The 13,751-nt window shown below is 40.7% G+C and overlaps 1 protein-coding gene across 1 annotated transcript in view; it reads left to right on the plus strand.

The window, feature by feature from the left end:
• stab1 (stabilin 1) overlaps positions 1 to 13,751 on the plus strand; it is a 118,047-nt gene that overhangs the window by 35,112 nt on the left and 69,184 nt on the right. Inside the window, exons 13-25 of the mRNA XM_033625556.2 lie at positions 17 to 154; positions 564 to 635; positions 2,377 to 2,490; positions 4,513 to 4,566; positions 5,411 to 5,491; positions 5,604 to 5,762; positions 6,617 to 6,679; positions 8,110 to 8,202; positions 8,517 to 8,603; positions 8,681 to 8,792; positions 10,107 to 10,293; positions 11,210 to 11,303; positions 13,230 to 13,388. Coding sequence (XP_033481447.2) covers positions 17 to 154; positions 564 to 635; positions 2,377 to 2,490; positions 4,513 to 4,566; positions 5,411 to 5,491; positions 5,604 to 5,762; positions 6,617 to 6,679; positions 8,110 to 8,202; positions 8,517 to 8,603; positions 8,681 to 8,792; positions 10,107 to 10,293; positions 11,210 to 11,303; positions 13,230 to 13,388 — 1,413 coding nt within the window. The remainder of the gene's footprint in view (positions 1 to 16; positions 155 to 563; positions 636 to 2,376; positions 2,491 to 4,512; positions 4,567 to 5,410; positions 5,492 to 5,603; positions 5,763 to 6,616; positions 6,680 to 8,109; positions 8,203 to 8,516; positions 8,604 to 8,680; positions 8,793 to 10,106; positions 10,294 to 11,209; positions 11,304 to 13,229; positions 13,389 to 13,751) is intronic.

A 13,751-nucleotide genomic window follows, 5' to 3' on the forward strand; every position in this document is an offset into this window, starting at 1 on the left:
TGTCTGGTTGATGTAGAGGTTCATCCTGATGGAGAACCCCAGCAGACTGTACACTGTCATCCAGGAAGACCTGCCAGCAGCCAATGGGATCATCCACATCATCGACCGGCCAATCACAAACACACTTTCTGAAAGGCCTCTTCGTGATGAACAGGTGAGTTAAAAGGTCACTACAACAGATATGTAAAACTCCCTAAAACCACACACACACACACACACACACACACACACACACACACACACACACACACACAGGAAATAAACTGCATCTGCACTGAGCTTAACAGAAACAAACATTTGAATAATACAAAAAATGTTTCAACATAAACTGAGTGAACATTTTTTCATCAAAAGAGCTCTGTACGTTTTGTTCTGCTGCTCAGTATTTTGCTTAATACGAAGTGATCTGTCTTAATTCATTAATATGTTATATTTGTGTTCAGTTAAATGTATACTAGATTATTTCCTGCTAACTGTTAGATGCATAAAAACAATCCAGTCTACACAGCGTCCTGTGAAAGTGAATGTTAATCATCTGATCGTCTTCTTCTCCTTGTGTCCAGTTTGCTGATAAGACTATCGCAGAGATTCTGACTCTGGATGAAAAATACAACCGCTTCCTGTCTCTGGTTGATGTGAGTGCCAAAGTTTTGTTCTAGTTAATAACATCACACAGATGAGAAGACATCAGTCATATTTAAGCCCTGATTCTCATCGCAAGTGACAGTTTGCCTAACCCCTCTCCTGAACAGTGATTGGTCAATCATAGCTTAGCAACAGTAGCTAGGTCTGTCCGTATTTTGGCCTCTCCACATGTTGAAGCAAGGTGCATGATATAATAACAGAGATAGTCCGTATGTAAGAGTTTGGAGGTTTCTGTCTTTTTTCTTTTTTTTTTTTTATCCCTCTAATGCCAGAAACATAATTGTGAAAGTGTAAGGACTGTGTTTATCTGTTCTACTGTAAGATGTAAACAGTAAAATGCCTGGCTCACTAGCTTCTTATCTGCAGAAGTAATGTAGTGTAATTTCTAAGGCCGTTACTCCATTATTTTATAGAGTACATTGTTTTAATTTTCACACTTCAGGAACCTCAGCAAACATTTATCATACATATCATATGTTATACATTAGCTTTAGCCTCTGACTTTTGTGTGATATCATGTAGGGACATGAGGTAGCCATCATGTGTATTTTATTTACCCTTTTACAAGAGTCTTGTTGAAAGCTTTTTTTTTTTTTTTTCAACATAAAAATTCATCCAACATTTTCACCCAACATTGACAATACTAGGGCTGCCCCAGACTAAGAATTTTCCTAGTCAACTAATAGTCGTCATTTAGGGCCTTAGTCGAATAGTTACCTGCATGTTTACAATATTAATTCAATTATCAAATTATATATTTTGGGTGGGGCAACACAATGGTTTGAGTTGAAGGTGTGAGAAAGAATAGTATCAGTAACATTGTTAACACTGTGCTACATTACAGAGAAATACAAAACCGTACTAATGAACCTTCATTAATATAGGCCTATATTTTATCTACAAGTGCACGTCACACACTGAGCGAGCCGCCTGTTAATGGCGCTGTGGGCTAATGGGCATGTAGCTACTTCCATGTTTCAGATGATACGTCATGTTTGCAGTCGACCAATGAAGATGAGTTTACATATCACCTTGGGTTCGTCCTTCACCTTCTCAAAATGATCCCACACTTTGGATTTCCTGCCCGACATGTTATTAACTAGCCTGTGGAATAACCGCAGGTACCAGCCCTGGAAATTAACCTGACTCCTGTCTGACTGCTGAGTGTGGCCACTTCCTGTGTCTGTCCTTTCAAATTAAATTCCCACATGGTCCAGTCATATAGGTATTGATTTATTTTGACAAGGCACAGCTACTAATAGAGTTTCACTTTTGTTTTTTTCTGCAACTAAGCGACCAATGAAATCTTGCTGACTAATGATTTTTCCGGTCGACTAATGTTTGGTCGACTATTAGGGGGGAGCCCTAAACAATACAACTAGCTAGCTACTGTACAGCTGATAAAATCTGCCAGTGACCATTTCAGCATTTCAGCAAACCTGGTGGCAGAAATAAGAAACTGCTTTGTTAACTTCTATCTGGAAATAAAGGACTCATTGTTTCAAAAATTAATAAGAAATTTGAAGGTGGAATTTGTCATCATTATAAACTGCATACTTGTATGTATGTGTGTTTGTGTATATACACTGTATGTGTGTGGGAGAATGCAAAGAGTCGTACCAGTAGTGACTGAGGGATGTTAAATGTCAGATAAGTTTGAACCAGTGCTAAATGGGAATCAATGCTAAATCATCAGCTCTGATCAGATACGATGTGCTTGTGTGTTTGCAGAACTGTGGGTCACCTCCTCCACTGCGAGGACCGGGACCCCTGACTGTGTTCATCCCCACCAACCAGGCCGTGGACAAAGCCAGAGATGGCAGCATCTTGTACATGCTGCACGACGTAGGTTCTAATTAATACTTGAGTTGTCATTTGATTTGTGTATTTGTTTTTAGTGCACATAACATATAATAAAAACAGTTGTCACAGTTGTGACATTCTGCATTTTTTTGTAATCAAAAAATCCCATGAAAAGACAAAAACCAGTAATGACTTCCTGCCAGTGTTTGTGGCACTCAGCCCCAAAATCATGGGTTCCTATAAAAAATGTACGTCTTATAAATGTCTGACCAATATATATATATATATATATATATATATATATATATATATATATATACAGTACAGGCCAAAAGTTTGGACACACCTTCTCATTCAATGCGTTTTCTTTATTTTCATGACTATTTACATTGTAGATTCTCACTGAAGGCATCAAAACTATGAATGAACACATGTGGAGTTATGTACTTAACAAAAAAAGGTGAAATAACTGAAAACATGTTTTATATTCTAGTTTCTTCAAAATAGCCACCCTTTGCTCTGATTACTGCTTTGCACACTCTTGGCATTCTCTCCATGAGCTTCAAGAGGTAGTCACCTGAAATGGTTTCCACTTCACAGGTGTGCCTTATCAGGGTTAATTAGTGGAATTTCTTGCTTTATCAATGGGGTTGGGACCATCAGTTGTGTTGTGCAGAAGTCAGGTTAATACACAGCCAACAGCCCTATTGGACAACTGTTAAAATTCATATTATGGCAAGAACCAATCAGCTAACTAAAGAAAAACGAGTGGCCATCATTACTTTAAGAAATGAAGGTCAGTCAGTCCGGAAAATTGCAAAAACTTTAAATGTGTCCCCAAGTGGAGTCGCAAAAACCATCAAGCCCTACAACGAAACTGGCACACATGAGGACCGACCCAGGAAAGGAAGACAAAGAGTCACCTCTGCTTCTGAGGATAAGTTCATCCGAGTCACCAGCCTCAGAAATCGCAAGTTAACAGCAGCTCAGATCAGAGACCAGATGAATGCCACACAGAGTTCTAGCAGCAGACCCATCTCTAGAACAACTGTTAAGAGGAGACTGCGCGAATCAGGCCTTCATGGTCAAATAGCTGCTAGGAAACCACTGCTAAGGAGAGGCAACAAGCAGAAGAGATTTGTTTGGGCCAAGAAACACAAGGAATGGACATTAGACCAGTGGAAATCTGTGCTTTGGTCTGATGAGTCCAAATTTGAGATCTTTGGTTCCAACCGCCGTGTCTTTGTGAGACGCAGAAAAGGTGAACGGATGGATTCCACATGCCTGGTTCCCACTGTGAAGCATGGAGGAGGAGGTGTGATGGTGTGGGGGTGTTTTGCTGGTGACACTGTTGGGGATTTATTCAAAATTGAAGGCACACTGAACCAGCATGGCTACCACAGCATCCTGCAGCGACATGCCATCCCATCCGGTTTGCGTTTAGTTGGACGATCATTTATTTTTCAACAGGACAATGACCCCAAACACACCTCCAGGCTGTGTAAGGGCTATTTGACCAAGAAGGAGAGTGATGGAGTGCTGCGGCAGATGACCTGGCCTCCACAGTCACCGGAACTGAACCCAATCGAGATGGTTTGGGGTGAGCTGGACCGCAGAGTGAAGGCAAAGGGGCCAACAAGTGCTAAACACCTCTGGGAACTCCTTCAAGACTGTTGGAAAACCATTTCAGGTGACTACCTCTTGAAGCTCATGGAGAGAATGCCAAGAGTGTGCAAAGCAGTAATCAGAGCAAAGGGTGGCTATTTTGAAGAAACTAGAATATAAAGCATGTTTTCAGTTATTTCACCTTTTTTTGTTAAGTACATAACTCCACATGTGTTCATTCATAGTTTTGATGCCTTCAGTGAGAATCTACAATGTAAATAGTCATGAAAATAAAGAAAATGCATTGAATGAGAAGGTGTGTCCAAACTTTTGGCCTGTACTGTATATGTTTTTCTTTTAAAGAAAAAAGGGTTCAGTAATTTTCTTATGTGATGTCAACAAGCATTATATTCATGAGGATTATTAGGATTTCTTAATGATATTCTGCTCTTTTTTAAGGCCAAACATAAACTTCAGGAACTCCTCAGACACCATATTTTCTCCCAGGCTGTGGTAAGACGACCCCTCACCCTACGCTCTCTCCACTGATTCCTCTGTCTCTCAGTTTGCTCAGTCCTTGCCGCTTCTTTCTTGCTTTTTGTCTTTTTGTCCTGCATGTGAAAAAGGCAAAGACAGAAATGCCCTTCTGTCCAACACTTTATATAAGTGGCTTGTTAGACTATGAGATATCTTGCTGTGGACCACATATTAATCTTTGGAGGGAAATTATCAATCAATCAATCGATTTTATTTATAAAGCCCAATATCACAAATCACAATTTGCCTCACAGGGCTTTACAGCATACGACATCCCTCTGTCCTTGGACCCTCACAGCGGATAAGGAAAAACTCCCCAAAAAAACCCCTTTAACAGGGAAAAAAAATGGTAGAAACCTCAGGAAGAGCAACTGAGGAGGGATCCCTCTTCCAGGATGGACAGACGAGCAATAGATGTCGTACAGAACAGATCAGCATAATAAATTAACAGTAAACCGTATGACACAATGAGACAGAGAGAGAGAGAGACAGAGACAGAGAGAGATGCAGGATAGACGGTAATGACAGTAGCTTACAACAACATTAATGAAAGTAATAATATTATAATTAATAATAATATATTAATATCTGATTATCATATTTCCTGATCACATTCCTGCTCCCCTGAGGATGAAACCTTTAGATTTAATTACCACGTGACTGTTCCTTCAATGGCACACTCGGTCCAAACTTCACATCAGCTCACTGAGAAGCTAAATCATCAGGATATTGTTTGTTGTGTCCAACATGATATTTGTTGGAAAAAAGCCAACCAACTCATTAACATTTTTGTTGATGGATTATTTTTTTCTGTCTGTAGCTGACGGTTGACGAGTTAGCCAATCTCCGTCAGATTCAGACGATGGCCAATCAGATTGTCTCCATCACTGTGTCCGATGATGTAAGTGTCTCTGATTGGTTCTCATCATAATTTGACTTGTTTCTGAGCTAATTTTCAGTAAATGTTAATGATTTCTATTAACACTAGCTGCCTCCTCCCCTTCCCTCTCCAGGGTGAGATTCTATTGGGTGAGAAGGGCCTCCATCTGACGAGCACCAACATTGTGGCATCCAACGGGATCATCCATATGATTGATGGGCTTCTGTACCCGCCCTCAATCCTCCCCATCCTGCCTCACCGCTGTGATGTCATCGAAAGCAAGATCGTCGTGGTGAGCAGAGGGAGGCATAGAGTCAAATCATACTCTGGTCACTGAACATTAGACCCAACAGGTCTAATTAAAATTGATGTGCCACTGAGTTCAGTAGGCTAGACTTACAATGACTGATGACTGAACAAACCAAACGTTTCAGTTTGTAACAACAAGGCTAAACATTTTTTTTTAATTAAAATGATTATTGACAATGTTGTAACCAAGGGGAGAACAGCAGCTGCCATGAACCACATTTGTTAACCCCTCTAATTTCTTGTCTTCTGTCTAATACAGGCATAAATGTCCCAAAGACCCATTTCAATATTATTATTATAAGTGAAGACTTCTCTGTTAAATGTGACGTTATTCAGAAATATGGTGGAAAGAATTTTTCATCGCAGTAAAACAGGTTTTGGATCTGTTGAAACATAAAACAGAATACCAGAGGCAAGTCTTAGGACCAAACACCATTTACATTTCTTCTTGCTCAGCCACACAACTTTAAAAGGGAGGCTTCGAGGCTGAACTCATTCCCAGCACCATATGGCAAACTTAGTACCTTATAAGTATGTCACACTGTTATTGAAGTGTTGAGTGTAGTCTGGACACAGGCATATTTGCATTCAGGCTGCGTGTGTGAGCGTTATTTAATAAAATATTATCATCTCCAACTGACTGCTTTGGCTACATGTCAGCTGTGAGAGTAATAATCATCATGGACAAAATAACTTTAGCTAGCTTTACCAGATTTACAATCTTCACGCAGAGTAAATATATAACAGGCCGGTAGAGCCTTAAAGCTGACAGTAATGCTAACATGGTAAGCTAGGTAATTATTTTTGTTGTAAGCGTGTGTATTTGTGTGTTTTCAGGGTCCATGTGTTCACTGCAATTACCTGTATGAGACTGAGTGCCCAGAGGGAACCACTGAAATGGTAAAACATTATTAATGCAACACTTCTGTTCTATTCCACAGATGCCTTCGGATCTCATACAGTAGAAAAAGACTCTTGATGTGGAAATCTTTGCAAATAGATTAATACATCATACCAGCAGTTCAACAGTCCGTGAGCAGAGGTTAATAAATTGCACAGTGAAAAATATACGGAGGAGCTTTCAATGAAGTTGTGGTCATGTAAACAAAATTTGTGATGTGATATTTGACCTTCAGATTAAAGGGGTGAGGGTTAGAAAGTGTTGTGATGATGTAATTTATTGTTTATATCCACTTGATGAAAACACAGATTATAAATGGTGTCAGATAAACAAAGAGTTGTACGATGGCTAACTCACTTGTTTCCAATATGGCAATCTTTGAGAACCTCACAATTCAATCCAATTTTGATTATTTGGTGTCTGATTCAATACAAAAATGATTTTTCAGTGAATGATCAGAAAAGGGGCACAATTTTCAGTCTCTTTCTCTACTATACTGTTTGCCAAACCATTCGCTGGTGTCCTTATTATACTGAAATCATTTATGTAATATAACTGGCAATTGAGATAAATGGTCCAGTTTTTTGCACCTTGAGGCCTCCTGCCTGTATGACAATAACAAAATGAGGGGAGGCTGTGTGCTCTGCTGTGTTGTTATTATTATGTGCCTCTCTGCAGCATGAGGGAAAGCCAAGAAGCCGAGTAGGCTGTGCAGAGGGTTTGTGAGGTGAAACAACTGATCATATAGTTATTTTAAGTTGGTTTAAGTTGTTTATAGCTGCAGTGTGTGTTGGTCAGCTGGTCTCATTTGTTAACATTCCTTTTGTCACTGCTCTGCTCCATTAATGTAAGTCTCTGGGTAATTGTGTAGAAAGTATTTACAATATACTTCACCTGCATCTTGCAGTGTCATCATTTACACATTAAATTAAAACATGCTTGCAACTGCTGCCTTTTGTTAAGATAAATAACAAGTTCACTCTAATGTGTGTGCAGTGTAAACTTTCTAAGGGCTGCTCTGCCCTTGCCAGTACGTTCCACCTTTATTTGTTTCTTCACTGTCACATTTGTAGCTAACATTTAGAAACATTTGTGAATCGGTGCTGAATTGTGAATGTCCACATCGCGATGCATTTAAAATTAGGTTTTGTTCCCCTACCACTATTAGATACAGAATATGAGAGTTTAGATATATTTCTGACACCAGATTTTAGTCTGTGCTGTAATCCATCTTGTGTGCCAGTTAAATACTGCATTACATTAGTAAAATCTATACAGGAAGTCTTGCTGTTACATTACAGTTAAACCATGTGCTCTGGTCAGCAGTTTGTGTGCAGATTTTTTCACAATATTTCTTTCTACCCAACAAAACCTGGTGTACGATACGGACAAGAACAGAAGGCTAATAAGTGTGTGTGTCTGTCTCCAGGACACTCATCAGCGTGGCTGTGATTACGTCACATCCCCTCTCAGGCCGACACTCAGTACAGGCTGCGCCAAATTCTGCAACGCCACCAAAACGGTGAGTTTTATAAAGGTGGTCACTGTGTTGTCTCCGTTTGTGCACCATGTATCTTTGCCATGGCTTTATTTAATGGAGTGTGGAGGTTTCTGATGTAAAGATCTCACGTTTTTATCTCCAGTAATCCCTGCTAGGAAAGTATGTCCTTTCAAATTGACAGATTAAGTCAATTTTATAGTCAATATTCCCATTATATGCATAGTTTAAAAATGTGCAGGTCTTACTGGTTAACTGATAGAATAGTCCTTTATCTGAAACATTAAGTATCTTTGTGTTTTAATGTGTGTGTCTATTTGTGCGTGTGTGTTTAACAGGTAGCACAGTGTTGTAAAGGTTTCTACGGTCCGGACTGTAAACCCTGTATTGGAGGATTCCAGCATCCCTGCTACGACAAAGGAACGGTGAGCAACAAACACAGTCTGTCACGTTTCTCAAGCGATGTGTTTATTTATTTATTTATTTTTTTTACTGTGTGCAGTGTTTTGACGGTATCCATGGGAACGGCTCGTGCAGCTGTCAGCCAGGCCTTAAGGGTGTTGCCTGCCACATCTGTGAGGATCCATCCAAGCACGGAGACAAGTGTGATGAAGGTAACCGGTCCTCATCAGCAACTTAAGCTATAAGGTTCCCATATCTAAACAAGATTACAGCTGTATCCAAAATCACTTTCTCATTCACCTCTCACTGTGTAGTAGACACTCAGTAGTTTATAATGAGTGGTAATTTGAGATTTTGGACCCCTGTTAATCATCATCGTTTTGTGTCATCAGTGACAGCTTTAGACTCTTGCAGCGGTAAATGTCTGGAGTTAAAAAATGTCCAAAACATGTCAGGAGAGAAAGAAAAGGTCTAGAATATGTCAGGAGCAAAAACAACAACAACAAAAAAACAACTCAAAAATATGTCAGAAGCAAAAAAAGGATGCACTATATAAAATACTGAGCATTGCATTGTGGGATTTCATGCCTTGGACACCTCTTCCATAATGGAATTTTTGAGGGCACTGTATAGTGGGTAAATTTACAGACAATGGAAACTCAAAAACAATGGCAGACAGTAAAAATATTGCACTGTATTATAAATAAGGAGTGATTTTGGACACAGACTAAAAGTCTGCAGCCATGTAATGCCTCTCTCAGTCTGAACTTAGGCACAAAGCACCTTTGAGTTAAAAGCTACAATCACCATCCTAATAAACTCACAATGACATGGCTGACATGCTGATGTTTAGCAAGTTTAATGTTTAATATACCATCTTCACCATCCTAATTTAGTGTGATGGCACGCAAACATTAGCCAATTAGCAGAATGTATTTGTTGTGCATAGACTTGGTTAGAAACCAAAGTAGTACACAAATGAAAACTCTGACCTGACGATAGAGCTTGGGGTGGCACGGTGATACAGTGGTTAGCACTGTCATCTCAACCAGGTTCAAATTCAGCAGCCAGCTGGGGCCCTTCTGTGTGGAGTTTTCATGTTTTCCCTGTGTCAGCGTGGGTTTTCTCCAGGTGCTCCAGCTTCCTCTCACAGTCCAAAGACAGGCAGGTTAATTGGTGACATTAAATTGCCTGTAGGTTTGAATGTGAGCCCTCTGTCAACTAGGCGACCCTATACCAGGATAAGCACTTACACATAATGAATGAATGATAGAACTAGTCAGTTGGTTGTGATGTAATTTGCTGTGTGTAAATTTACCTACCGCGTGTCTAACTTTAAAAATGCAACTTTTTCTAACAATTTGTCGACCTGTTGTATCCAGCGGCTGCAAAGAACCTGTACATAGAAATCATAAACAAAGTGCTCAGTGGTGTGTTTTGCCTGGTGCGATATTGTTCTAGAATTTTTCTACAGAGTGACTTGAAATGATCACCTGATCTGTGTGTTTATGTGTGTGTGTCTTCAGAGTGTCACTGTGTCCATGGCGTGTGCGATAACCGTCCGCGCAGCGGTGGTGTTTGTCGGAGAGGATCCTGTGTGGAGGGATACTCCGGAGACAATTGCGACAGGACTGCCACGCCCTGCAATTCTGATGGACTGCAGGAACACTGTCACATCCACGCATACTGCACACAGACAGGACTGCACACTATGTAAGATACCACTGCTATTACTGCAACTGTAAATGTTTATTTTGGCACCTGATTTTGATTTGTTTTTTATCTTTTTAACAAAAGTTTATTTTAGTTTGAGTCACATGTAGTCATTTTATTCATGTTAGTTTTAGTCAACAAAAACTTTACACATTTTAATTTTGTTTTAATCTGTGACTAAAACTAGACTAAAATTTCTCAGCAGTTACTGGACAGATTGCCTTGACATTTTGTACAGATATTCATGACTCTGGTGATCCCCTGACTTTTCCTCTAGTGCCACCAGGACGTTGCCATTTGTGCATCATCTGATATCTGTTAATTCAGTTGTTTGGTTTTTGACCACATATGTGCAAAACTAAAAAAAAACTCCCATCAGCCTCAAGCTCTACTTCAGTTGTAATTTAGCGTGCTTATGCACTTAACTAAGATGGTACACATCACACCTGCTAACCATCAACATGCTGGCATTATTGTGAGGATGATAGCATTTAGCACAAAGCACCATGTTGCTTTAGTGCAGCCTCATAAAGTTCCTTGCAGAACTGCCATAGCAACATTGTGGTAATGTCAGCGCGGTCAGCTAGAAGCCTGGGTGTGACCCTGGATGATAAACTTCAAACATGGCAGCAGTAGCTTCTGTAGATTCTTCCTGTGCAGCATCAGGAGGATTCACCGGCTTCCTGACTGTGAAGGCAGCCCAGGTGCTCATCCAGGTGTTTTTCATCCCCCACCTGAACCACTGCAGCACTTTCCTCTCTGATGTGTAAACAGGGAAATAATTCTTCAGCAGTTCTCTGCAAAATAACCTGCATCTATCAGCAGGGGTTCACAGGTGATCAACACCAGTCACTCTTCTGTTACTGCAACAGCTGCTGAGTTTGTTAATCAAAAATCTTTGTGTGTGTTTCGCCAGGTGTGTGTGTAGGGATGGATATGAGGGTGATGGTCACTCCTGTTCTGCCATCAACCTCTGCCTGAAGAGCAACCGAGGAGGCTGCGACACCAACGTAAGACTTAGGGCCTGTGTCCACTTGCGCCCCATTTCCACCAAGCAGTACGGTTCAGTTCAGTTCGCTTTTTTTCCGTTTCCACTGTGAAAAGTTGTGGATGGTACCAATGGAACCGTTCCATACTGTCCCCATGTTTGGTCCCCCCTCTGTTGGGGTACCTAGCACACAGATCTGGTACTAAAAGGTGGAGCTGTGAACACTGCAGTCTGTTGATTGGTCAGTAGAGGACGGTCACTCTGCTCAAGGGTGAGTTGTGGCTGGTTTTGAGGCTCATGTAACCTCTGTTCATACTGTGGAGAGTTTTATTCATTAACTGTAACTATAAAAGACAATATGTTATATGAAAATATATTCACTGGGCCAAATGACGGCAACTTTTAACAATGGTAATCTGGCAAAATTTGAACATACACTAGCATTCACTAAAAGAAACTGTTAACCAGTGAAAAGACAATAAAACTAGGGTCCATTTGGTCTTGGTCAGGAGCCTGGCTGTAGATTTCTGCACAGTCATAAGCTTCAGTGCATCTTACAGATAAGCAAAGTGTTAAAAAGGGGTGGGCGGGAAGATATGCAAGCGTGAATAATGTTTGTATCGTTGAAAGACAACATCTCTTTGATCTTAACTATTTAATTTGTTTATACAGTAAATCTCACAGGAAAAGGCAAACCAAGCAATTATGGGCTGAGATAAAAATTTAAAGGGCCAGATCTGCCCTCCAAAACATTCAAGCTAGCTCTCCCTCAGAAACATTACCTCTGTGTCCCTGAACACAGACCACAAATCTCACAAGTGTGAGGCAAAGAAAAAGAGATAGAACCAAATCCACTAAACATCTGCTCAGAACATAAACAGACATGTCTGTGTGTCCTGGATCATGCTCTGTTCACATGGATTCATCAGAAAATGTCAAATATATAGTACTGGTAGACTGCCAGTTTCTCTGGACATTTAATATTTCTACCATGACCACTGACTTTTCACTAAGCCCTGCCCCTTTGTGATGGTTCAACAAGCTGTCGGAGTAAGCATGGAGCCCACACTGTAACTAACTGCACTCCTTGAAGAAATATTATCAAATTTTTGGAGAACAAAACAGTGATTCCAGACAGAAGCAGACAGAGGGGTCTACAGTCTGTGTTTGAAGGATATATCCAGGATGTCAAACTGACTCAGCAGCAACAACAGGTTAAAAAGACAAAGATAGTTAGAAGCTAAAGCCGAACTATAGGCTGCAGATCACAGTGTAAAAGTGAACCACCACATCACTGCTGGTCGCCACACAAGACAATGAATATAAAGGGAAACTTTGCTGATATCGAACCAGCTGTGTGGCATCACAGTGTGTGCAGATGAACGGTGTTTGACTTCGCCCCCTGTGCTGCTGCCAGCACCCAGACCTCCGCCACAGGACTGGCAGGGATCTCTGGGGAAAGTCAAATGACATTCATCTGCACACACTGTGATGACACACAGCTGGTTGAATATGAGCAAAGTTTCCCTGCTTCCCTTCACTGGTTCCTGTACAGCAGGGTCGCTCTTTGTTTCACTGTTATAATCATTAAAAAGCAAAAGCAGCATGTGTATACATTCAGTAGGCTATATCTTCAGTAGCTAGCTAGCTAACCCTACACTTTTCAGGGTTTGATTTTGGTTTTGGAACAGGGAAGAAACGTATATCTTTGTCCAACCTCTCCAGGTAACGAGTGTCATTAATACACGACGAGCACAACATTTAGCTCCAAATCCACAAAACCAGCCTGAAAATGAAGGAAATCTGAAACGACTGCATTAGAGTCAATGGAGCACAGCTGTGTTGTTGTTGGACCCTGGCCTGAGCCGGCCCGATGCTACGTTATGATTGGCCAGTCTGTGTCTGGGACTGTCCCTGCCCTCATAACATCCTTTCTCTCTGTCTACAGGCAGAGTGTGTGCATTTGGGCCCAGGTAACGCGTCGTGTGTGTGTAACGAGGGTTGGGCAGGTGACGGCAAAGTGTGCGTGGAGATCAACAACTGTCAGCTGGAGAGTCGAGGAGGCTGCAGCCCCGATGCCAACTGTAACCACATTGGACCTGGACAGGTCAGTTACTAACAAATAATGATGGATAATAAGCGTGAGTTAAAATCATCAACTGAACAGCTGTTAACAGTTATTAACTTTTTTTTTCTTTTTTTTTTTTATACATTTTTAATTTTTCTCCTAATTTTGTGGCTGTTTTCTAAATGTCTGGGACACCCAGTCCCCCCTACCCAGCTGTCCTTGTCTTCAAAGGTCAGCTGATGCTGTCAGTGTTTTATAAAGCATTTTTGATTTTTTTTCCCCACATTTCAGTTTTAACAAATATAACGATCCTCTTCAACTCAGATGTGTGTTACCACACTACCCCTACTCCAAGTGTACTTGTTTTTGTTTTCATCACTTCATATTTTCTATATGACTTAT

This window comes from Epinephelus lanceolatus, chromosome 1 (assembly GCF_041903045.1).
Source record: "Epinephelus lanceolatus isolate andai-2023 chromosome 1, ASM4190304v1, whole genome shotgun sequence".
Lineage (NCBI taxonomy): Eukaryota > Metazoa > Chordata > Actinopteri > Perciformes > Serranidae > Epinephelus > Epinephelus lanceolatus.